We start from the raw sequence: 26439 nt of genomic DNA on the forward strand, positions 1-26439 counted from the left end.
AGCTCAGTGTTTTTTTTTTTTTTGATTTTTTTTTTTTTTTCAGTTTTTGACCAGGGCTGGGCTTGAACCTGCCACCTTCAGCATGTGGGGCCAGCGCCCTACTCCTTTGAGCCACAGGCGCCGCCCCTCAGTGGTTTTTTTGAGACAGTCTCACTTTGTTGCCCTGGGTAGTGTGCTGTAGCATCATAGCTCACAGCAACCTCAGTCTCTGGGCTCAAGAGATCCTCTTACCTTAGCCTTCTGAGTAGCTGTGACTACAGGTGCCCTTCACCTTGCCCAGCTAGGTTTTCTAATTTTAGTACAGACAGGTCTTGTCTGGTCTTGAACTCCTGACCTCAAGCAATCCACCCACCTTGGCCTCCCAGAATGCTAGGATTACAGGTTTGAGCCACTGCACCCAGTCTTGTGCTCAGTGTTTATTTTAACCTATTTTTTAAAAAGTGTAGTCTGAGACATGAACTGTGTCCAATTCCAAACTGTTAGGTGCTTACTCGCAAAATGAGAGCTTGTGGCTGAGAGTGTTGGGAGTTGCTGTAAATTATAGGTTCTCTGAGTTAACTGCCATGTAGAATGCCATGTTCTTAAATATGTTAATTTAAGCTTGCATATATATTAGTAGACCTCAATAGTCACTGCAGCAATTAAAAACTCTTAGACCAACAAAATAATCGTTCAGGCAGGGGTACTTTAATATCAATATTGTTTAGAATTTCACGATGATAATAAACCAGAATTTCACGATGATAAACAACCAACTTTTGTTGTTTTATTATTCTCTTTGAATTCTCTCCAGATCATCCCCCTGCCACTTTAATTTCTCCATTTGGGGTGGATTTCACCCACAACCCTGCCTTGGTTTGCCACTGGAGGATTAATGACCATCTTTGCGAAGGATGAAAATACAAGGGTTTAGGTGAGATGATGAAGTTCTCTTTTCCTTCACAACCTTAGAGATGTATCCGTGATCCATGGAGAGGGTGTCAGCTCTAGGCAAAAATACTGCTTGCTTATGGCTGTTAATAAGAGGAATAGGTGGATAGTAACTAGAGAGCAGTCAGGATGTGTTTGCAGGTTCTACTATGAAAAATTTGCAGGTTTGTTTACAATGCTTGGCAAGTGTGTATGAAACACATAATAGCTACCTGAACTAACACAGCCTGTCCAAAATACGTCAGGTTGAATGGTTTTCAATAGTGTCCTGTCTACTGAAAGCCTGAAGTAAGATTTATGAGTCGGGGTATAATCCAAAAGCACAGCAAAGTCAGCTTCATCTTCTGTAAGTGAATGTGTTCACTAAGTCCCGCCTCATGCTAGTCCTTTAAAGTTACTCTTTCTCCCTCACCCATCCACACACACACTCATGTGCAGGCACACACAATTTTTATGTGGTTGTAATTATAGTGTCCATGCAAATACATTTGTAAACTCCTGAAAAAACTCATTGTGAAATACATCATGCACATATGTAAAAGTATAGAGTATAGACATATTTAAAAATAATAAAGTGACTATCCACATACCTGCCACCTGGTAAATATAAGAAAACATGATGAGTCTACTTTGAGATATACCTCCACCCTTAAGCATTCTTGTTCTCTACTCTGCCCCTTTATTAGAGTTTGTATTTTTACGAACTATTTATTTAATACAAACTGAATTATTTAATAAAGACAGCCCCTTTATTAGAGTTCGTATTTTTACCATTTCGCCAAATATGTAATATCTCTATAACGTAATGCTAATTTTGTCTGATTTTAAACTTTATAGGAATGGGATCATGAGATAGCCTGTTGCTTATTTATTTATTTTTTTTGCTCAGTAAGTTTTGGAATTTTATCCATTTTAGAGCCTATAGCGAATTCATCTTTACAGTGGTATATAAGTGTATACGAACACAATGTGCTTTCTCCTTCCATTCTAGAGCCAAAGGCCATACCCAGATTATTCCAGAATTTTGCTAACATGAACGATGCTGCTAGATGAATGTCCTTGATCACTTGCACAAAGGCTTCTCTATAATATATTCCTTGTAGCAGAAAGGCCAAGTCATAAAATATGTATGAGTTCAACTTGGAAAGGCATTGCCACAATGCTTTCTAATGCGGTTTGCCAGTTAGACTTCTACCAGTGTGGATTAGCATCCCTTTTGCCTCACACACTTATGCAAACTTGGCATGGTCAGAATCCTTGATTTGATATCCCACTGTATCCCAGAATAGCTGTAGTTTTAAGTTATGTTTCCGTGATTATTAATGACATTGAACAATCGTCATAGGCTTATTCATCAGGATACTTCCCTTGCTATGAAGTGTTTTTTTCATGGTTTTGCCCATTTTTCTATGGTGTTGTTTGTTCTTAATTTTTAGATGTCTTTTATATAGGTTTTCAAATTTATTGGCATATAGTTGTTCTACTATGAACAAATAATATTCTTTTGTATTTCCATAGTATGTGTTGTGACATCTTTTTGTTTCTAATTTTATTTATTGAGCCTTCTGTCTTTGTTTCTTAGTTTAGCTAAAGGCTTATTGTTTTCATTTCTTTGCAAAAACCCAACTTTTTGTTTTTATCTTTTTTGACTTTTTTTAGTCTCAATTTCATTTATTTATGCTTTGATTTTTATTATTTCTTACCTTCTACTAATTTTGGGTGTGGTTTGTTCTCACTTTTCTAGTTCCTTGAGAAGCATCATTAGGTAATTTATTCGACATCTTTCTAGTTTGTGACATAGGCATTTATTGCTATACATTGCTATGAAATTGCCTCTTGATATTGCTTTTACTACGTCCTATAGGTGTTATGTTTCTATTTTAATTTGTTTCAAAAATTTTTTAAATTTAATTTCTTTCTTTACTCACTGGTTATTTACTTAGGAGCATCATGCACATAAAAATATATGTATATATTTTTGTAATTTAAAATATTTCTCTTGCTATGTATTTCTATGCTTAGTCCATTGTGGACAAAAGAGATACTTGATATGATTTTGAATTTAAAAAATTTTTTGAAACTTGTTTTGTGTCTTAACATATGGTCAGTGCTAAAGAATGTTCCATCGGCTAATAATAAATGCATATTCTGAAGCTGTCAGGTGGAATGTTCTGTAAAATGTCTTTAAATTCATTTTGTCTCTAGTATAGTTTAAATGTGTTTTTTTTTTTTTTTTTTTGAGACAGAGTCCCATTTTGTTTCTCCCATTAGAGTACTATGGCCATATAGCTCTCAGCAGCCTCAGACTACCGGGCTCAAGTAATTCTCTTGTCTCAGCTTCCTGAGTAGCTGGGATTATAGGCACCCACCACAACACCTGGCTGTTTTTAGAGGCGGGGTCTCACTCTAGCTCAGGCTGGTCTTAAATTTGTGAGCTCAGGTGATCTGCCCACCTCAGCCTCCCAGAGTGCTGGAATGACAGGTGTGAGCCACTGCACCTGGCCTTAAATGTGTTGTTTCTTGTTTATTTTCTGTCTAGATGGTCTGTCCAATGCCGAGAGTGGAATGTCGAAGTCTACATCAACATCTCTATCTCTATTTCTCCCTTTAGGTGAAACAATATTTGCTTTATATATCTAGGTGCTCCAGTGTTAGGCAGATATATATTTGTAGTTGTTATGTATATATTTTTTATTTTATGTGAATTAAATACTGTTTGTGTGAATTATATTTCCCTATCCTTTCATTTTCAGGTTATGTGTGTCTTCATAGGTGAGGTTAGTTTCTTGTAGGCAGCATAGTCTTGAGTCTTTTTCTTATTCTTTTAAAATCCCTTCAGCCAGTCCTTATCTTTGAAATGGGGAATTTCATCCATTTACTGTCAAGGTTATTACTGATAAGTGATGATTTAAAACTCTCATTTTATTGGTTGTTTTCTTGTTGTTTTGTACATCCTTTGTTTCTTAAATCCTCTCTTTGTATGATGGGGTGGCTTTCTGTACTGATAAGGTTTGAGTCCTTTATCTTTTTTGCATCAGCTCTACCGGTTTGTTTTATAGTTTCACATTTTTTTCATGATGGTAGCTATCATCTTTTTACTTCTAAATGTAAGACTCTCTGTTTCTTGTAATGCTGATCTAGTGGTGTTGAATTCCCTTTGCTTTTGCTTGTCTGATTTATTTCTTCTTCCTTTTCAAAGAACAGCTTTGTTGGGCATAATCTTGGCTGGAAAATTTTTTCAGTATTTTTAATATATTGTTCCAATTCTCTCCTTGGTGTCTGCTGAGAAATCCTCTATTAGACTAATGGAGATTCTCTTATATGTGACTTGATGCTTTTCTCTTGCTATTTTTAGAATTCTTTCTTTGTCTTTGACTTTTGACAATTTGAGTACAATGTGTCTTGGAGGGGTGCCATTTGGTTTGTATCTGTCTGGGGTTCTTTGAGCTTCCTGGATCTGGATGTCCATCTATATCCCAAGAGTTGAGAAATTTTCAGTTATTATTTCATTAAATGTTTTCTATGCATTTTTCCTTTTCTTCTTCTGGCATGTCCACAATATGAATATGTGTTTGTTTAATAGTGTCCAATAAATCCTGTAGGCTTTTAAAATTCTTTTTAATTCTTTTTTTCCTCCTCCTCCTCCTCTTTCTTTCCCACCCCTTTTTCCCCCTCCTCCTTCTTTTTGGTCTGCCTGTGCTATTTCAAAAGATCTGCCTTCAAGTTCAGGAAGTCTTTCTTTTTCTTGGTCTAGTTTATTTTTGAAGCTCTTGCACACATATGTGCACAAACACACACATTTTTAAGATAGGGTCTTGCTCTGTCATTCAGGCTAGAGTGCAGTGATGTCAATACAGCTCACTGCAACCTCAAATTCCTAGGCTCAAGCAATCCTCCTGCCTTAGTCTCACAAGTAGCTGGGACTATAGGTGTGCCAAACCATACCTGGTTATTTTCCATTTTTTGTAGAGCTAGGGTCTTGCTCTTGCTCAAGCTAGTCTTGAACTCCTGGCCTCCAGCAATCCTTGTCCTCCCGCCTTGGCCTCCAATAGTGCTAGGATTATAAGTATGAGTCACTGAGCCCAGCCATGAAGCTCTTGATTGTATTTTTAATTTCATTCATTGAGTTTTTCAGCTCAGAAATTTTTCAGAATTTCTGTTTGATTATTTTTTGTGACATCTATCTCCTTGTTGAATTTATCTTTTATATCATCTACTGTTTTCCTGGTTCCATTGAATTGTCCATCTATATTCTCTGTATCTCACTGAGTTTCCTTAAGATTATTATTTTGACTTCTTTTTCTGGAATTTCATGTATTAAGAGAGTAGTATTGTGTTCCTGTGGAGGTGTCATGTTTCTTTGCTTTTTCATGTTGGATGTGACTTTACATTTATTTCTACACATCTGGTGGAATACTTACCTCTTCCAAATTTATGGCATAGTTTTCATAGGGAAAATTTTATTCATTTGCAGGTGTATTGTGGTGTTAGTTTGGTGCAGGGTATTTGCTTGGGTTCTAGGTGGATGCAAAAGTGTAGTCTTCATGTAGTTTCTTTAACTACAATCCAAGCTGGTGATGTCTGTGAGTGTCTCAGTGGCTAGGCTAGAAGAGTTTTTTTTTTTTTAGGAGAAAAGCATATACATTTATTTAATAGATGTTTTACATGGTACAGTGGCCCTCATAAGGAAATGAAGACCCAAGGACACAGTGTTGCACATTTGTATTCTTATACTGAATTGGACAAAGAGTAGAGCATTGTGAAAATGTGACAAGGCAAAGGGACTAGGGCTAGGGTAGTTAATTGGGTAGAGAAGTGACTGAAAAGGTAAGGATTAGTTTAAAAAGTTTGTGTAGATTTCCCTTGACTTCAACTTCCTGTCCTTGATGAATAATGATACTTTCCTTCTGGTACAGGAGGACATCTTTTATATTTTTATGGGAATTTTATCTTAGGCTAGAAGAGTTTATGGTGGTAGTGGTGATGTGGTTTTGCCAGGAGTGGGCTTGCCAAGCTATTTCTCGGGTTGGAGGCCCATGCATGTACATGATTGGTCAGCTAACTTGGAACCTGGCTCACTGGGATTGGAGCCATGGGGCTACTCTGTCTGGGGGCATTAGCAAGTGGTTGCTTAGCCAGCTGATCTTGGGGCATGCCTGCCAGAGGTGACTCACGGCTTATTTCTTAGGCCCAGGACATGGGCACCCAGCTGCTCAGAGCCTTAGGGGTGTGTCTGCCAAAGATAGTCCATAAAGCTGTTTCTCAGGCTGGGGACATGGGCACAAAGCTGCTCAGGTGTCCTTCTCTAGTTATTTTGAATATTTTGTCTTCTACAATTTGACATTAATGTAGCTAGACATACGTCAATTTGCTTTCATTTTATCCTGCTTAGAAACTGTTTGACTTTGGAATATGAGGACTGATGCTTTTAATCAATTATGAAACTATTATGTCTTTAATTTGAGGAAAAAAAAATAATAGAGACAATGGGGAAGAATTGCCCTTCCCATTTTCTCTATTATCTACTTCTCAAAATTTGATTAGAAGTTAAATTTTCTCACTCTTTTCTGCTAATCTTTTAACTCCCTCCCTTCAAATTACTTATGTCTCTGTCATTCTAGGATATATTCTTTTTTTTTCTTTTTTAGCTGTGCCAAGTCTACTGTTTAATGTTTCTATTAAGTCTCTAGTGCCAAATACATTTTTTACTTCAAGAAATTCAATTTGGCTCCTTGTCAAAGCTCCTAAATCTTTTTGAGAATCCTTTATCCTTCAATATACTTCCAATACCCCCACCTCGATCTCTTTTTTTTTTTTTTTTACAAATATTAGGTTAAATATATGAAATTGCAGATCTATAAAATAAAGTAGCAATTTCTTATGATCTGGTCTATTAATTATTCTATAATCTGAATATGATGAGTCCAATGTCTGCAATCATTATGGGTTAGATTCTGTCATTTGTGCTTTCTGCAAATTTTCACTGATGTTCTTTTGTTTTCTTATGTTTCTAGTGATTTTGGCTTTTATCTGGAAATCTTTGTGGTCCATATTTAAAGTATGTTCCTCCAGAGAGGAGATGTGTTTGTTTCTGCCAGGTACCTGGGGGCAATACTGATACAGAGAAAGTTTAAATACTTTGCTTGAGTTTTGGGGGCCACATGGGGTTTAGTCAGACACACCAGCAAGGGGAAACTTAGAATTTGGAATTAGGAATTATCTAGGCAGATTTTTTTTATTCTTTCTTTCACTCTGTTAGTAATGAAAGCCAAAACAATTATTTCCATGATCTTCTCTAAATCTTCCCTCTCCCCACCTTCTTCACCTAATGATATTGCTTTTTGTGAGTTTCTGAGATGACTCTCGCCCCCAACTCATATTTTTCTTGACACTTATCTACATGGGCTTTAAAATCCAGAGCCCAGGCTACCCAGGATGGATAGATGTCCTATGAGAAAATGCCAATCCATACTAGTTTACTTCTTTGGGTTCTCACTTTCCACTTCAAGGCTTCCAAAGATTTCCCTTGGTTTTTCACCAGGCCAGTGTTCTGTACAAACGATATCTTCTGATATCTAGTGGCTATAACAGAATGATCATAAAGAGAAGTTCTAGTCTCCTTTCATCATTAGGCATTATATCCAGCTTCTTAAATGATATGAATTCAATAAGATACTAATAGGAAATGATTCTGCTTTTCTCTAACCATTGCTTTCAAACATTAAAAGTCAAACACTCTAAAAAAAAAAAATAAAAAAAAAAAGTCAAACACTCTATGCTCTTGTTTAACGACATCTGGGCCAGACCTTTTACCTTTATGGTCACTTGCAATGTAGTTCACTTTGAAATTTAAATCCCATTTGAACTCTTACTTCTTTCCTTTCTACCAGCCTTGTTTAGAGGACCATGCAGTGGAACAGGGTGGGCTCTGCTCCTTCATTTAATCTCTATCTTTTCTTCTTCAGTCTCCATGGTGATCTTTCCATTCCGGCTCCATGGTTCACAGAGATCCTGGGGTGAAGGTGACAGTACCCCATATCCTTCTCCAGGAGCATCATATAACATGAGGTCCCTCTTTGGTGAGGGCTGCCCTACCTGCTTCTAAGCTTCAAGAAGCAGATATAAGTTTCAGATCACATATAAGCATAAACTCCAAGAGGCACCTGGCAAGCTTCCCATGTTTCCTCTCTGGCAGCAGAATCAGGGGAAAGCTATGGGTCCAACAGATCAGCAGGAATCCAACTGGGGAGAAGGGTTAATAACTCCTTCTGGTTGCACCCCCAATTGTGCCAGAGAGTCTCCTGGAGCTCTCCTCATTTGGCTTAGAGGGAGGAAATACTTGGATTCAGACACTGTTGTTCAGGAAAATCTAGAAACTAAACCTGCAGGGTGCCATCTTTTGACTCCTCAACCCACATTCAGCACAGTTTGCTGGTATACATGTGGATTAAAGGCGAGAGGTTTCAGATAATACCAATAGTCGATGAATGGTATTAAAGATAAGTTCAATAAATGTTTCTGTTATTAATTTTTAGGAAAAATAATACTCCAGGGAGCTATCTGACATATATATATATATATATATATATATATATATATATATATATATATATATATATATATATATATCAGAAGTCTGTGGAAGATCCTTGGTCATGGTATTGTTTTTGGATGTAGAAAATGATGTCTTAGAACCAAAAACTAGGCTAAGTGTTCTAATCCAAGTTTTATATAAAAATCACTTCAAATTTTCTCTGGCTGCAACTGAAGGTAGAATGAAAGTTTATTTGTACAAAACATGCCTTATTAAAGCCAACATGTTTAAGAGAGGGAAAAGACTATTAGATGACACAGTAACAACTTCTAAATGTCCCTTTTTAAACTTTATATTTATAATACATCCCAGAAATATTTAGCATGCCAGTAAAAATGTTTTTTGTTTCCATAAATTAAAGCTTTATCTGGTACCACTGTCCTCAGTAGAACAGAGTAACAAAACAAACTGCACAAGGAGCGAGGCTGAAAATTAATTGTCTCCATATTCACAATCTTTGCACAGGCTTCCTGCCAGTAACTTGGTTTTGCTAAAATCTTCCCACCATTTTAATGTCTGGAATTCCAGGTTATGATAGTTGACACAAATAAATCTGTAGTCATTGCTAAAACAATCCTTTAATATGGGGCATGGTGCAGTTTCCTGACTTTTTTCTTTAAAAAAGACTCAGTGACCCCAGGTCAGTTACATTAATTCTGGATTTTATTTTCTTCTCAAATTTTAACTCATCAGAAAGAGAATATTTTTGTAGAAATGCATAAATACAGAGTTGTATGGTATATTTTCAATTTTAATAAATAATCTGTCTTTTCCTTCCTTTATTCCACTTAGCATTTATTCTCAAAGGGGGAAAAAACACAAGAAAAAATGTAGAAAAGATGAATTAATGTGACATTTAGAGTAAGATTTTTATGACATAAAGGCCAGTAACGTCAGAGTTATGCCTTTTGCTTTCATAATTTTAACTAGACAGGATTTCAGGGTGTTGTTACTAAAATGAACCTCATAAAGTAAAAAAATGCATACATTTTTCTATTGTATGTGCAGTTCTATTTGTTAAAGCAATCACAGCAAAATCAATATTTAATTAAGCATTATCTTTTCACACCCTTCTTTCCACTGCCCTTGGGTGCCACAAATGGTTTTGGAAACCCTCTTTGGGGTTCAAAGATAACAAGAAAAAGAACTTCATTGCCTCAGAGTCACATCTTATTTAAACCAAAATTGGCATTTTTCTGTTTGATTGCAGACTTCATTCACCAAATTGACTATAAATGAAACAAATCAAACAAACAAATTGAAACATATACCGCGTGTATGGTTTAAATTATTTTTTAAAAGATTATGTTACCACAATTGACATAAAGGATTTTTTCTCAACACTCCAGTATTCCCTTGCATGCACCGTCCCAATCACAATATACTCTCTGCCCCTTGGAGGCAAATGATAATCACGGCCTGTCATGAATGGGTTTGTTATAGTTGCCTCCTCAGCAATCATTTTTAGGCCTAAATTCACCAAGTTGTATCTTGTCTGTCACCTTTGGCCTAGTTAAAACTTTTCCCTCATTGTGGTTTGCAACAGAGCCCACTTGTTCCTCATCTGGCTGACTCAAACCCAATACAGCCCACAGCTGCTGACATAATGGCCAATACCAGAGCCATGTCTTGTTTTTTATTGTTGTTGTTTAGATAGAGTCTCACTCTGTTGCCCTGAGTACAGTGCAGTGGCATCATCATCATAGCTCATAGAAAACTCAACTCCTGGGCTCCAAGTATCCTCTTGCTTCAGCCCCCTGAGTAACCGGGACTATAGGTGTGCACCACAACAGGTGTGCCAGGATGGGTTTTATATTGTTTGTAGAGATGGGGTCTCATTCTTGCTTAGGCAAGTCCGGAATTCCTGAGCTCAAATGATCCTCCAGCTTCCGTCTCTCAGAGTGCTAGGATTACAGGTGTGAGCCACTGTGCCTGGCCAGAGTCATGTAAATATTAAGAAGTTCTCCCCTGTCCACATGGTTTCTTTAAACTAACCAATCACAAGTCCCAAAGGAAAGCCTAAGGGAAACTGCCCATAGACCTCAATAAAGGCACAGATAGTCCCACAGGTTCTCTCTTGGCTTGTCAAATGTCCCCAAGGAAAACACAGCCCCCGTAGCCACGATATGTCTATGGATGTTTATAGTATCATGAATCGTGGTTCAGTAATTCTTCATGCCCTTGTTAACTCTCCAATCATATCAAGTTGATAATTGTTCTCATCCAGAAAATTGGTCTGTGTAGACTAGTCTGTTATTCCCCAAAGCAGAAATCCCCAAATAAATTTTGATTATTTATATTGATCTATGGATATGATATTTATGACTTTTCTTCTGTTGAAGATATTTAAACAAATTTTAGAAGCTTTAAAACCTCCTACCAGAGAGAAAATCTGGAAATAATCAAAACAATGAAAGCATTCTTGAAATAAATGTGCCACTTCTCAAAGTGAATATTTGAAGATAACAATATATATAAAAATTCTGGCATGCTAATTAAAAATAAACTAGATTTTATGTACTTCTAATTGACTTAATTCACCACAAATGTAGAAATAATATGATTACTTAGGATATCTGAGAGATATTTTAAACTACATTAAGACGTGGACAAATAAGATTTGTGTTATAACATTAAGCAATTTAAGCTGACTACTCGTTGAATAATTATACAACATAAGTTTATGTCAGTGCAATTTGCTCTCAATGTTATTACTGTAAAATTTATATTTCTCCACTAAACTTTGGAAGAAAATGATTTGTAACCTTTTCCTTGTTTCTTTTTTCAACGATTAACATGTCAATTTTCTAAAAAAAGTACTCTATCATTTATTTGCTTCACATTGGAATGTGTGTAGTGCAGTTTTGTTACTATGTTAGTTGTCTATAGCCGTTCTAATAAATCATCAGAAACTTTGTAGCTTATGACAATAGAAATCTACCATCTCACAGAAGGCCAAAATCAAGGTGTTGACAGGGCTATGCTCTCTCTGGAGGGTCTAGGGAGGATTCTTGTGGCTGCTGATATTCCTTGGCTTGTGGTCACATCTCTCAACTTTCTGCCTTGAAGGTTGCACAGCCTCTCCTCTTTTGTATCATATTTTCCTCTTAACTCTCACTCTTTCTCACTTTTTTTTTTTTTTTGAGACAGAGTCTTGCTCTCTTGCCTTGGCTAGAGTATAGTGGTGTCATAATAGCTCATTGCAAGCTCAAAGTCCTGAGCTCAAGTGATCCCGCTGCCTCAGCCTCCCAGGTAGCTGGGATTACAGGTGTGCATCATCATGCTTGGCTAATTTTTCTATTTTTTGTAGAGACAGGGTCTCAAAATCCTGACCTCAAGTGATTCTCCCACCTTGGTCTCTCATGCCCAGCCTCATGTATCATTTATGAGGATACGTGTGATTGCATTTCAGGCTCATCCAGATAATCCAGGATAATATCCCCATATCAAGATCCTTAACCTAATCACACCTGTAACAACCTTTTATTGGCAGCACCTGTGGCTCAAGGAGTAGGGTGCTGTACCCATACACCAGGGGTGGCAGGTTCAAGCCTGGCCCTGGCCAAAACTGCAAAAAAAAAAAAAAAAAAAAAAAAGACCTTTTATCAACATTTATAGATTTAAATAATTAGGAGTGGATATCTTTGGGGGCTGTTATTCAGCCTACCACATGCACCCAGTAAGTTATCTCTATTTTGCAGCATTTTCCTAGGTTTTTTTCCTTTCAATGATGTAGAAGCAGAAAGAGAATAATAAAGACTAAGAATGTTGACTAACTTGGGATAATTTTTTGGTTTCCTCACCTGGTCCTCTTGTTTTCTGATCTGGGAGAACCAAAGTGCAATGGTTTGAATGTCCCCTCCAAAATTCATGTTAAAAAAAAAATTTTTTTTTGAGATAGAGTCTTACTCTGTCACCCTGGGTAGAGTGCCATGACATTATAGCTCACATCAACCTCCAACTTCTGAGCTCAGGTGATCCTCTTGCCTCAGCTACCTGGGACTACAGGTATCTGCCATGACACCTGGCTAGTTTTTCTATTTTTAGTAGAGATGGGATGTCGCTCTTGCTCAGGCTGATCTCCAACTCCTGAACTCAAGCAATCCACCTGCCTCAGCTTCTCACAGTGCTAGGATTACAGGCATGAGCCACTGTGCCTGGCCTTCATGTTGAAATTTAATTACTATTTTAACAGTATCAAAAAGTGGGAACTTTAAGAGATGATTTAATCATGATATCTCCACCTTCATGAATAAATTAATTCTATTATAATGGGAGTGGCTTAAATATCAAAGGATGACTTCAGCCCTCCTTTACTCTCCTGTCTTACATGTGTTCTTCCACTTCCATGGGAAAACCCTCACCACACACTGACACGATGCTCTTGTACTTCCCAGCCTCCAGAACTGTAAGAATATAATACTTTTTAAATAAATTACCCAGTCTGTGGTATTCTGTTTATCCATAGAAAATGGGTTAAGGCAGTTTAAGACAAAACTGATGGCCTGGATTAACTTAGGAGTAGATTCAGTTAGAACATCAAAAGGAAAAGTGAAAGCACTAACTTCAGACAGGCCTTTATACATATCCTGTGAAGAAACACATAAGATCAAAGCCGTAATTGGCTACAAATGTCATTTAATTCAAACTTATCAATTAATAGATGAGAAAACTGAGGCGCAAAGAGGCTGGACACTAGCTCAAGGGCACACAGTGACCAGCTTAAGTTATACAGGCCATTTGGAGCCTTAGTATCCAATTTGTACTCATAAGAAGCCATATTGAAAAGTCTTTTAAGTATTTGTGTTAACATAAAATCATTAAAAATAAATTTGTGGTCCATAAAAAACGACAGAAATGTACTTATGAAAAATGTGTTGAGCTAAGCAAAATGAAAGTCTGAAAATTATTTATACAATAAAAATTCATAAGGAAAATCTAGGTGAGTGTAATTTTAATCAAACTCATTCCTCTATTCTTTGATTATAAGAAAGAGGTAGAATTGGGACTAATGAACTGAAATAAGAGGGAGTTAGGTAAGTTCATTATGAGGAAGAAGTTTTCAAAAGGTCAACATTATCCAGCGATGGAATGACAGATGATGACATTTATCATTAGAGGTTATTAAAACATAGGCTGGAGAGCCATTGGCAGGGATTATACTGATTCCCAAATTTGACAAGCTGTTGGAGATAAATGTGGGAAGATGATAAAAAAACAAGCTACACAAGTGAAAATCACATTCGGGGGAATGCATCAGGCACATCTAGGAAATGGTTGCAATTCAAGAGTCTATAAGTTTGTGCATGAAACAGTGGAAATGGTTTGCAATTGTAGTGAGGAATTTAGATTCCAGTCTTGGTTTTGTCCCTAATAAGCTTTGTCCTTTTTTTTTTTTTTTTTGAGACAGGATCATGCTCTGTCACCTGGGCTAGAGTGCAGTGGTGTCATCATAGCTCACTACGACCTTCAACTCCTGAGCTCTAGAAATCCCCCCTGCTTCAGCCTCCTGAGTAGCTGCCAGTATAGCTTAAGTACCACCATGCCTCTCTAACTTTTCAATTTTTTGGAGACAAGGTCTCTCTCTAGCTCAGGTTGGTCTCAAACTCCTGACCTCAACTGATCCTCCTGTCTCAGCCTCCCAGAGTGCTAGGATTACATGATGTGTAATTTTTGTGCACATTACATCATGTCTCTGGGACTTAGTTTTCCTGTCTGCAAGAATAAATCAGATGAGATGTATCTGATGGATTTTACATGCTAAAAATTTGATTTGTGTTTCTGGGGTTGGCCTGGAAGAAATAAATTTCCAAAGTCCCTGGAAAATTCTTTATGACATTCCGGTGACAGAGAATTATCCTGGAATGACTGTCTGTGCCAGCTGGATAAGGCTGTGTGATCTGGCTGCTTTTCTGGAGCCAGCAAGATTTCTGCCCAGGATATGTCTGTTACCTGCAGTGCAGGTGGGCATGAGTAGAGCTGGCATGCTGGAAGTTAGAAACTCAGATACCTCACCATCTTGGTACCAACTGTCATCTTGGTTACTTATTTATTACTCAAAAAGGAGGGTCTGAGGAGGTTGATGAAAAGGGGGTAGTATGATGACATGAGGTGCTCTTTTGTGGGTACTTTGCTTGGAAATCTCAAGCTTCTGGAAGGTGAGTGGCTGAGCATGGATTTTCATTTCTTACGAATGACCCAATGAACTTTGGCTTTTTATCTAATGTTGGATCTTCCCTTCCTTCCCTTCCCCCTCTCTCCCTCCCTCCCTCCCTTCCTTCCTCCCTCTTTTCCCTTTCCTTCCCTTTCTTCCTCTCTCTCAAATTCCCCATCTACTTTCCCTTGGAGAATATTTATTTGCTAAGCCCCACCCCTTATAACTCTTAATTTTTCACTTTTTAAGGGAGGGATTGTATTCTAATAGCTATCTCTTGTGTTTGATCTTCTTATCCTAAATATGTCCATCCCCTATCTCTCCTCTTAACTAAATATAGGTTAGATCAATACAGGTTATTCCTATTTTTGTTAAATATATTTATTTAAATTTATTACATTAATTTTTTATTACATTAATTTTTATTAAACATTTATTATTAATAAAGACGTAACCAATGAGTTTAGAGCAGACATTTTGAAAACCAAAAAGACAAAGAAGAGAATAACATGATGGGAAAAAGTTTTACTTTCAGCATTGATTGGTCCTAATAGATGTTTTTCAGTCCAGGCTCTGCATAAGCCCTGCAGGAGTTCACCAGGTAGATTTAATTTGTAGGATGAAAAGTCAAAAAATATCCACTACCTCTTGTGTTGCTATTCCCACTGGTAGGCACCAACACATGAGAAAGCTTGTAAACAAATGCACCACGAGTCTTGTTAAAAGGGATTCATCTGAAATAAATAATATCTCTGCACTCTGATCTTTTTGCAGCACTTGGTGCCATGAATCCCATTGATTGTCACCTGTGAATTCTGGAAACTTACTTTTATATCAGTTCACTACTATGCTTGTAACTATACCTTCCCCCTCCTCTTTACCCTCACTTCTCACAAACTCTTTTTTTCAAAATCCATATTCTCCCCAGGTCTATATTTTTTCTTTTATTTCAATTTGACTTGTATTATTTATGTTCTTGGCAAATACATTCCGGTTCTGAAAACTAATATGTTTCTCACCCAGAAACATCTGCATGTTTCTAGGTACTCATTTATTTATTGGGTATATGTCATGAACAGTTGCTTCTCTTTTTTCCTTTGGGAGGATTTGGATAAGTTGGTGAGATTTTCAACTCCAAGTCATAATGGAAGAGCACAGAGATGGGCCTTCTGGCAGGAAGCTTCGTTCTCAGGCAACTTCCTGAAGATTAGTGTTATCCTCTGATTTTCACCATGTTGCTGAGAAAGTGGTGACAAGCAGCTTCCAAGAGCTGCTGACAGTGACAGAGTCTTGGATGCACTGGGATACACTCACACGCTCCCCATCAATGCAGACGACTCTCATCATCCTGTCCTTTGTCTCCACCTGTTTGTTTGCCTTCCCCATTGAGATCACTTGCTCTTTGTTTAGGTGGAAGGTCACATATAGATATGGACAGTTTGTTGCCCAGCTATGCAAGAGATCTAGACAATGTGTTGATTAAAGCAGCCTCGTTATTTCCATCATTCTTTCCCCCTCACTTTCAATTTTTACTAAAGAACTAGGGTCTCAAGACAGAAGAAAAAGCTGCTTTTCTAACTATTGCTGTTGGAGAGGAAGCTCCAATGTTGGTGATAAAAACACCTAAAATGATGAAAAGAGTGTCTGCTGGTTTGTGATGGGAGACTGGCTGTTTCACTAATGGATAGAAAGTCTGATAGAGGCTGCTGAGCTGGAGGAAAGGCTGGAATGTGGGCTGATTACTGTTCTGTGTAGACACAGCCCTGCTGGAACAGTAATAGGGTGGCCATATATTCATGGATTTCCATCTTAGGGGCTGTGCCATAGGTCTGGGTGATGCGGATCTCTTCCCTCTTCTTCTTTGTGCTCTTCTCTTCTCAGACATAGGGTTTTGCTCCATTGCCCTGGTTAGAGTGCCATGGCCTGATCAAAGCTTACTGCAGACTCAAACTCCTGGGTTGAAGTGATACTCCTGCTTCAGCCTCCAGAGTAGCTGGGACTACAGGCATGTGCCTGTGCACAATGCCCTGGATTTTTAAATTTATGTAGCTCTCCACTTCAGTAGTAGCAACTTTGGAGGGTGAAGAGGAATAATGTTATCCGGCAATATCATCCCTCCTTTCGCTAAAGTAGGTTGAGGGGGTGAAGAGCTTGTGGCCCCGTGTTGATACTAGCGCTCTTGCTGTGGTCTGAACAAGCTGCCCACAGGGTTGGCTATAATTGTGGCTCCATTTGACACTGAAGCTGAATTATTTGTTTTAGTCTGTGGCTTCTGAGTCCTCACTGGTGCGGACTGAAGTTCTTGTGTGTTGGTTGGCATTGTTAAATGGATTTCCTGTGTTCCAGTTGCTGACTAGTCTCTGCGCCACAGCAACTGCTGCTGAATGCCATGTCTGACACCTCAGCTGTCCTGGGGTTTGTGCATGGACAAAGGTTGAGCATGAGGCTCACCTGCTGTCCTGGGGTTTGTGTGGTGTTCGGGACCACCTCAACGCCAGCCTGAGCTGTGCTGGCAGAGTGTAGGAGTTGACATCACTAGACAGTGCACACTGAGCTGTGAGTGGCCCGTGAAGTAGGTGAGAAGGTTGGCAAAATCCATTCTAACTAGATAGACAAGTGTGCTGATGCCACTAGTTTCTGAGCCTTTTGTGGGTCCCACCACATAAACAGTGTTGTTGCTTAGCTTTCCCCACTGCCACTGACAAATGATGGGTAGGTTGTCTCAGGGTCATTGTCAGTTACCACTCATCTATTTGCTTTTCAGATCCCTGAATTTTGTTGCTATTGTCTCGTATGTTGGGAGATAATTCTCTGAGTCTCTCACACATCTGCACATCTTGAGAGTGAGGCATCATCGACTGCCCTTTATGTTGGTCAATCTTTTCAATGATATTTAATTTAAGGATGCTTATTTCCCATGGTAGATCATTAGAATAGTGGCCTCCAACTTTGAGATTATGTTTTAAAATAAAAATCCTTTACTATAATTTTTGTGGGGTTTCAGAGGAGAAAAGTTAGATGGATTTATTAAATCCATAATGTTAACTTGGAGGCATTTTTATTGAATTAGTCTATGCCCTACCTCTAGCCACCAAGTCTTATCAATCCTGTCTTCTACTTTTCCCTCTGATGTCTGAAAGCCCATAGCTACTGTCCCCTGGGATGCAGCCATCCTGATGTTTACTAGCTGTATGACCTTGCAAGTGTTCCTTAAGCTCTTGAATTATTAGTTTCCTTCATTATAAAATGGAGATAATAACAGTTCCTATCTCATAGGGGTTTTGTGAGGACTTCATGATATGTAATTATAAAGTTGTGGTTCCTATTGATGCTGGGATTGCTGTTACTATGCCTTCCTAATTTTCTCCACAGACTCCCTCACCTAGAGGCTCCCTAACCAGTCTCCATACTTCCATCTCTTCCTGCTCAATCTTTCATCCACTTCATAGATGTGATTTCTTTCATATTTAAAACCTCTGACCCAGCAGAGCAGGGTTGAGGAGTTACCTTTGAGATGAATTCTACAAATCAAAGTTCCTTTATAATCTGCTACTAAGGCTAAATTTCATATCTTCTTAATTTCTGTGGCTGTTCTGCCTATGTGCTCTTCTTCTCAAACACATAGATATATAAATGTATCTTAAACTCCAACCACACAAACAAGCTCATCTTTACTGAAAACTGGCACATTTTTCACATATTGGGGCCTATGAAAATTCTATTTTCTCTACCTAGAACTTCCTTCTCTAGGTTCCTACGTTATGTTTAAGGCCCAGTTCTAAATTACTTTATGTAGTAGATCATTAAAATAATGGCTTCCAATGAATCATGTTTCCCAGTGTAATGTGATCTTGCCTCTCCTACACCAGGAGGTGGAGTTGGTTTCTCTATCCTCAATCTAGGCTTGGCTTTGTGATTTACTTTGAAGAACAGAATGTGGTGGACTTGACATTATATGAATTCAGGAAGCCTAAGCCTTAAGAAGCTTTGCAGTTTTTACCCTCTCTCACTGAGAACCCTGACACCATCAGGCTGTGACAAAGCCCAATTAAATCTTCTAGAGGTGACATGGAAAAGAACTAACACCCCAGCTAAGAGTAAGCACCAATGCCAAACAAATAAATGAGGCCATTGTAGACTCTCCACCCTCAACTGAGGCCATGCTTGAGACCAGCAGAACTGCCTACATCACTAGTTCATAATATCATGATCATGAGAAATTAAAAATCAGAATAGTTTTAAGAAGCTTGTGGTGGTTTGTTATATAGCAATAGATAAATGATATGCCTCTTAAGGGAAATATTCTAGACATACCCAAGAAAATTCATGATTTCTCTTTTGAATTCAAGTAGCACTTTATTCATTTTTTTGTATTATAGCACATAGTTGATATAATTATTGGTCTGTAAGTTTATGTGTCTGTTTCTCCCACCAGATTAATAGTTTTTGAGGAGCACATCAGGTTTTTGTTCATCTTCATATATCTTGTGACTACTTTAACGACTGGCCCATAAAAACAGTAGGCATTTATCACTTAAGTCATATACGCACCATCTCCTGAAATTCTTTCCCTTGCCCTCTGGAACTCATGTCCAGTCTTAAGTAAAATCATCTATTATCCCTTCATCCTTTTGTTCTTCCCCAGTGGCATTGCTTCCCTTCAGCCTTCTTACATGGTGGCTATTTTCCCTACTACGCCTCACATACCATGGGCTTTGAAAGCTTCATTTCTTTGCAGACCATCACTCTTCACTCTTGTAGACCATCTTCATTCCTTCTCCCTTCTCTAAAAATCCCTCAGTAATGACATCAAATTAAACCACCTACAGTACTGACTCCTAAGCCTCTACCTCCCATTCCACAAATACTTTTAACTCACAACCACCCTCTCTAACTCTCCTCCAGTAGTGATCTCAATATCCATATGATTAAATCTTCCAATCTCATGCTTCCCAGTTCCTTGCCCTCCTCTCCTACAATGATCTTGCTCTCCATACTATCAGAGTCATCTGTTCACAGGATGGTATCTTAGATATTGTCACTGCCAAGAATCACAACCTTTCCAAAATCTCAATTTCAAACATTCCAATATCTAATCACCAGCAATTCCAGCCTCTAAAATTCCTTGGCCACTGGACTAACCATTTATTTACTACCCTTTACTGTTCCCCACCCATCTCCTATTCTCACTTCTCTCCTTACTCTTAAAATGTAATGGCCAGTTCTTTTAGCCACTACCTTGCCCCTCTCTCAATTCATCATTCCCTCACACTTGCTCTGACATTAATTAAATCCAGCTTTCTACCTGATACGTGCCCAAATCCACAGAGCAAACTGCGATGAAAGAACTGTCTCTTCTTGAATTCATACATATTAATAACCCTAAGTAGGTCACAGTCAAAATTTTACTTCCCTAGTCCAGTCAATCTCTTTACTCTCCTAGTGAGTATTTCATAGCTTTTAATCTCTCCTCAGACTTTTTAACATCTCTACCACCTTCGTGTCACTTAATACTAAAAACAGAGACTATTAGAAGAGAACTTCTACAAGTTCCCACCAACTCCAATCATCTTATTTGTACCTCTGTGCATCTATTATGCTTCCCTTCTTCTTCCTATGAATAAATTGTATGTTGTTCTACTCATCCATATGCACGTTAGATTTAACCCCCCTTACCTGTTCACTAGCATCACTCCTCCTTGAATTTCCTTTTCTCTTGTTCCATTTTCTTCTCTCTATTGAGTCTTTCCTAGATACAAACATTATCATTTTCTTATTATTTGAAAACCTACCTGTCCTGACCTAATGTCCCCCTTTAGATACTTCTGCATTTCTTCATTTTTCAGGAAAGCTCTTTCAAAGAGAATACTCATTACCTCTAATTGCTCTCCTCCCATTCTGACTTATCACATTCCAATAGGGCTTTTTGCCCCCAAAATTTCATAGACTGTACACTTAGCGAGGTCAGCAATGGATTCTATGTTATTCATCTTACCGAATTATCTACCAGCATTTGACATAGTAGATCATTCCACTCTTCTCTGAAACATTTTCTAGAAAATTAGGCTTCCAAAAACCATATTCTCCTGATTTCCCTCTTTGCCTCCAGCTACTTCTTTTTGATTTCTTCTGTATTCTCCTTCTCTCCTTCACGTCTATGGTGAAGTATCCCAAGTTTTGGGACTTGGACTACGTGCTGTCTTTATACTCACTCTCTTGGTGACCTCATTAATCCCATGACTCTAAATACCATCTACATGCTGATGACTTATATACCCAGCTCAGACATTCCCTTAAAAATCTAAAGCCACATATTCAAATGTCTACTTGTCATCTCCAATTGAATATCTAACATGTCTCTAAAATTTAACCTGTCTCAAATTTCTTTTGATTTCTTAACCCTTCAGCTAAACAAACAATCCCTTGCCCCTCTTATAGTCTCCCTCATTAAAATAAATGGCAACTCTCATTTTTTCTGTTGCCCAAGCCAAAGAAATGTTTAGCACAGTTGATTCTCTTTTTTTCTCTTGTATTCTATATCTGATCTATCCCGAAATATTATCTGTTCTACCTTCAGATTTTAATAAGAATCTGACCACTTCACGTATCTCCAATGCTGGTGTCTGAGTCATCATTTTTACCATAGTCTCATATCTGGTACCTATAACTCCAACTGCTTAGTGCATTCTCAACACAATCCCATTGAAAGGTTAAGTCAGAGCATGTTGCCCCTTGTAATAAGGAGAGTCTGCATGCTGTAGCTCACCATTATCATGTGACACCATCCCTACTACCCTTCTCTTCTTGGATCTACTCTAGCCCCTCTGACTCCCTCCTCACAGATCTTCAGCAGACCAGACCAGGGACTTGCCTGCCCTGGGTACTTAGCACTGGCTGTCTGGAATCCTTATTTCCTCAAAATCCACGTGGTTCAGCCCTTCAACTCTGTTCCATCTCTACTCAAAAGTCACCTTCTCAGGGAGTTAGTTCTTGTTTGACCACCTGTTCAAAAATTGCAATACTCCAACATCTCCTGTTATTTCTTAGTATTTTATTTTTTCCTTGGCCTTTATAACTACCTAAAATTCTGCAGATGTTCCTTCATTTGTCTTATTTATTGTCTCCCCTAGAATATAAATTCCATGGGGACAGAACCTTTTATGTTTCATTTCTTTGTGAATCTCAAGTGCTTAAAAATGCTTAGAAAATGTTAAACATCCAATAAATATCTAAATGAATAAATTAAAAACAAATGAATAATCAAGCACATTAGGAAAGTAACTATAAGACAATTTTAGAAATAAAAGAATAAATAATTGAAATTATGCACTGGATTAAAAGGATAATTATTTTTCAAAAACAATCAACATTAATATCAATAAAATAGCTATGCTTCATGGGTCATTGTATGAGGCTAGCATAAATTTGATATCCAAACCAGCGATAATGATAAGAAAAATAGATAAATCTTGCCCATGAAAATAGATACAAACATCCTAAACATTATCCAGCAAATTCCAGCAATGTATGAAAAAGAATATATATTATAGCCAATATATAAAGTAAAATTCCTGTTATATAAATTTCAAAATTAGCAAACACTAACACTATAAGCATCTTTCATTATACAAATCATTATATCTTTGGTACCTATCATGATTTGAATGCTTTTGTCTCCCCAAAACATATATGTTGGAATCTAATCCCAGGGTGATGGCATTAGGATGTGGGGCCTTTGGGAGGTATTTTATGAAGGACAACCCTTCATGAATGGCGTTATTACCTTTATACAAGGAGGCTAGAGAACTATCTAGCTATCTTTCTACCAGGTGAGGTAGAACACAGTAAGAAGCCGGCAGTCTGCAACCTGGAAGAGGGCCCTCGCCCCAGAATGCACGATGGCACCCTGACCTCAGACTTCCAACCCCCAGAGCTGTGAGGAAGACATTTCTCTTGTTTATAAGGCACCCAGTCTAGGGTCTTTTGCCACAGCAGCCCTAGGTGACTAAAACAGTACCTGAATTCAAATAGTGACCATCTGGATAATGAGTGGGGACACTTAGTGGGTACTTCAACTAAACCTATTTATTTCTTAAGTTAGCATATAGTAATATGGACTCTTCATGTATGTGCTGTTTATGAATTTTGACCCACACATAGATTTATGTTGCCACCAAGACATAAATTCTTATTCATGTTTATTATTCTTACAACATAAGACACAGAGGACAGTTCTGTCCCTAATTCAACACCCCCATGCTATCTTTTGTAGTTACCACCTCCCTCTAACTGATAAACCCTGGAAACCAATAATGCATAGAATGTCATATAAATAAAACTATATAGCATGCAACCTTTTGAGATTGGCTTCTTTTACTCCCCCCAAATTACTTTGAGATTAATCTAAGTTGCTGTATGTGTTAATACTTCTCTTTCTCTCTCTCTCTCTTTTTTTTTTTCTCAGTATAGATAAATCATAGTTTATCCATTTAGCCAAGGAAGGGCATTTGGGCTGTTTCCAGTTTGGGGAGATTATAAATCAAGTTGCTATAAACACTTATGTGGAAGTTTTCATTTGAGCACAAGTTTTTATTTCTCTTGGGTAAATACCTAGTTTGTGGGATTGTGGGCTCATATGGGAACTGTGTGTTTAACTTTATAAAAAGTTGCCAAAGAATTTCCCAAAGTAGCCGTAGCGTTTTGCATTCCCATCAGCAATATGTGAAGATTCCAGCTGCTCCACATCCCTACCAGCACTTGGCATTGTCAGCATGTTTTGTTTTAGCCATTCTCATAGGTCTACAGTGGAAACTAAGTCCTTTTGGCTCCTGAATTTTGAACAATGTATAGCCAGATTTTGAGAATGAATTACCTAGATTCTATCTTAATTTATTTGCTTGTTTGTTTGGATAGCAAAGGATACATACCTATGTAGTGAAACTATGATGAAAAACAATGAATTGATTAGCATAAAAGCAGATAGTGGTTAGGGAGGTAGATTGTAATCCAGTAGGTAACTAGAGGACTCTAAGATATTGATAATATATCATTCATCATATGAGGCAGGAACACAGGATGTGTTTTATTATTCTTACAACTATACCCATGTGTTTAATACATATCACAATAAGAAAGTTAAAAGAAATATGTTTTAGCACAAAACACACAAAAAAGCAATGCAGAAAGAGATTTAAAAACTTCCTTTTCAGGAGTTCAAGTACAGTGAGTTAAAAGACACTATAAATAAAAGTATTTTGTAGGATTGGAACATGACACAGTCTTAAAACTTTTTCTTTAAAATCTCTTTAAACTGAGTTTAATATTTCAGTACTTGTGTATATCCAATGGGCCAAACTGCTGACAAATCGGTTTATTAGTGTATTTGTTTATTCTCAGAGGCCTCAATCTAGACACACTTGAAGGGTTGGCCATGGCAAAGCCATTCTTAATGATTGGCAAAGAGGAGCTTCTTCCTAGAAATCAAGACCAGGATGGGACCTGAGTCAGGAAACACGTTGAACATTTCATTTTGAATACTCACAGATTTTTAGACACCCCCCAAGTCACAATTTGGACTACAGAACTTTTCAGCAGTTCTGGTTGTCACTAACACCTGTAAAAAGACATTACCTGTGACAACACTGGGGATTTTGGAGAGAAAGCTCTTGACTGTTCTGATGGGCACACCCCCTGTCTTGTCATCTTGCATCTTTGTAATGATATCTTCAATCTGAAAGACATTAAAGAAAAGAAGTGTTATTTTCTCCCACAAAGTCACAGTAAATGGTACTTTAATAAATTATCCAAATGTGTAAATAGGGATGTCAATAATAGCTACAAGGAAAAGCCTCTGCCTAGTTGCTGAATTAATATCAGTATCTGTTATCAACCAAATGCTGGGTGTGAGGAGGCCAGTAGGTAATATATACAAGAGCAAAAGGCTTGTTGTAAAAGAATAACGCCCCAATTCAACCAGGTAAGGAGAAAGAAATACATCAGGATTCTTGATGGGATACAACATGTAATTCAGTAGGTACATGATTTAATTCCTCCCCAAAGTAGGTTTGTATATACATTGAACCATAAGAAATTTCTATATTCAACCTCTCCATGGCGATTTCCAATGGTTCAATCTAATATGTTAACGTAGATTAACATACTGCTATTAGGAATTGCAGGCAGAGTTGCCTTTGGGACCAAAGAAGGACACAGCCAGGGTCACATGAGAGAAAAACAAGACTGTAAATCAAGACATGGAAAGCCCTAAACTAGAGAAGTTGGAAAACAGGTCTCAGGGGTGTGAGTGGGTGGTAGATGGTCACCTGAGCCAGGACTAATGATCAGATCAGCCAGAAAGCACTATCAGGAGAAAGATCACAGTAGGTTGTGACCTGGATTTAGGTGTCATCTTATTGGTGAAAAGTGAATAGAGAGTGGAGATGGACTGATGAGGATGTAGGAGCCTAGACTGGAAACCCATTTGTAGCTAAGAATTTACAAGCCAGATGTAATGTCCTGGGCAGGTATTTTCAGAATAAGATACAGAAAAAAATTTGTAACAAGGATACATACCTTTTTGTTTGGGAAGGGAAGAACAACTGATGAGGAGGGAGGAAACAATGTTTACTATTATCACATATTTTGTTCCTCTAACCCAGTGGTTCTCAACCTTCCTAATGCTGCGATGTATTTTCATTGTTACAAAGGGGTCCAGACCCACAGGTTGAGAACCGCTGCTCTAACCAATAGCAGCAATTGTGTTGAAATACCAGGATGGATTCTGTGAATGATTCTTTACTAGATTCACAAAATCTTAAAGCTAGAAATTTAAGCTGTAGTTCATCTAGTCTAATGTATTGCTGTTTTAATTTGAGGGTAAGCGATTTTTCAAAGACAAATGACTAATAACTTGTTTGACACAAATAGATAACTTGTTAGAGACAAAGTTAGGACTTGGCATAACATCATCATCATTATGACTAGCCAAATATATTCAAAAATTTATTATGTACTAGGTACTATTCTAAGTATTAGATATACACTATCCTGTTTAATTCTCATAATTATTTCATAAAATAGATTTCACAAGTATCCTCATTTTTTTCAGATAAAGAAACTTAAGATTTAGCAAAGTGCATCAATCAGGGTAGGGTGGTTTAAGTTGTGGCAGCAAATAATTCCCCAAACATGAGTTGTTCAACCCAACCAAGCTTACTTCTCTCTCCCACTACATGTCTAGTGCAGATCTACAGGGACGCCGCCCACTAGAGGGACTCTCGGGCCTGGGCTGAGGGAGCATCACGATCTTGAATGTTGCTGGTTACTGTGCCAGACAGATAAGAGGGAATTGTGGTGAGTATCTCACTGGATATTAAATGGTCTAACCCAGAAGTTTCATATGACATGCTTGCTCACAATTCTTCGGCCAGGACAAGTCACAGAGCACCACCCAACCACCAAAGGAGCCAGCTCTCTGGGTGCCAGGAGGAGAGGGGAACTGACCATCTGTGATCAACACCAGTGATGACTGAAGTAATTAGGCAACCTCCACAACCTTCACAGGGTTTCACGTGAAGTCAGCTGTGCAGCCAAGACTGAAGTCAGCTGCAGAGCCCAGAGTTCAGGCTTCTAACCGCGGACCCATTCTGCCTCCCAGTAACTCTCAGAACACCAACCAAGCATGGACACTATTCTCACCTGTGAATTTCTAGGTTTTCTTGGCAAGTACTGAGAGTGAAAGAAGAAAACTCTAAGCTCCCAG

The 26439-nt window shown here is 38.0% G+C and overlaps 1 protein-coding gene across 6 annotated transcripts in view; it reads right to left on the minus strand.

Annotated features, from left to right (window-relative positions):
* Window positions 1–26439, minus strand: part of RGS6 (regulator of G protein signaling 6) — a 645323-nt gene that overhangs the window by 171518 nt on the left and 447366 nt on the right. For all 6 annotated transcript variants that reach the window (XM_053602701.1, XM_053602700.1, XM_053602704.1 and 3 more), the window contains exon 3: window positions 24309–24408. In XM_053602701.1, coding sequence (XP_053458676.1) covers window positions 24309–24408 — 100 coding nt within the window. The remainder of the gene's footprint in view (window positions 1–24308; window positions 24409–26439) is intronic.

This window comes from Nycticebus coucang, chromosome 9 (genome assembly GCF_027406575.1).
Source record: "Nycticebus coucang isolate mNycCou1 chromosome 9, mNycCou1.pri, whole genome shotgun sequence".
NCBI classification, from domain to species: Eukaryota; Metazoa; Chordata; class Mammalia; order Primates; family Lorisidae; genus Nycticebus; species Nycticebus coucang.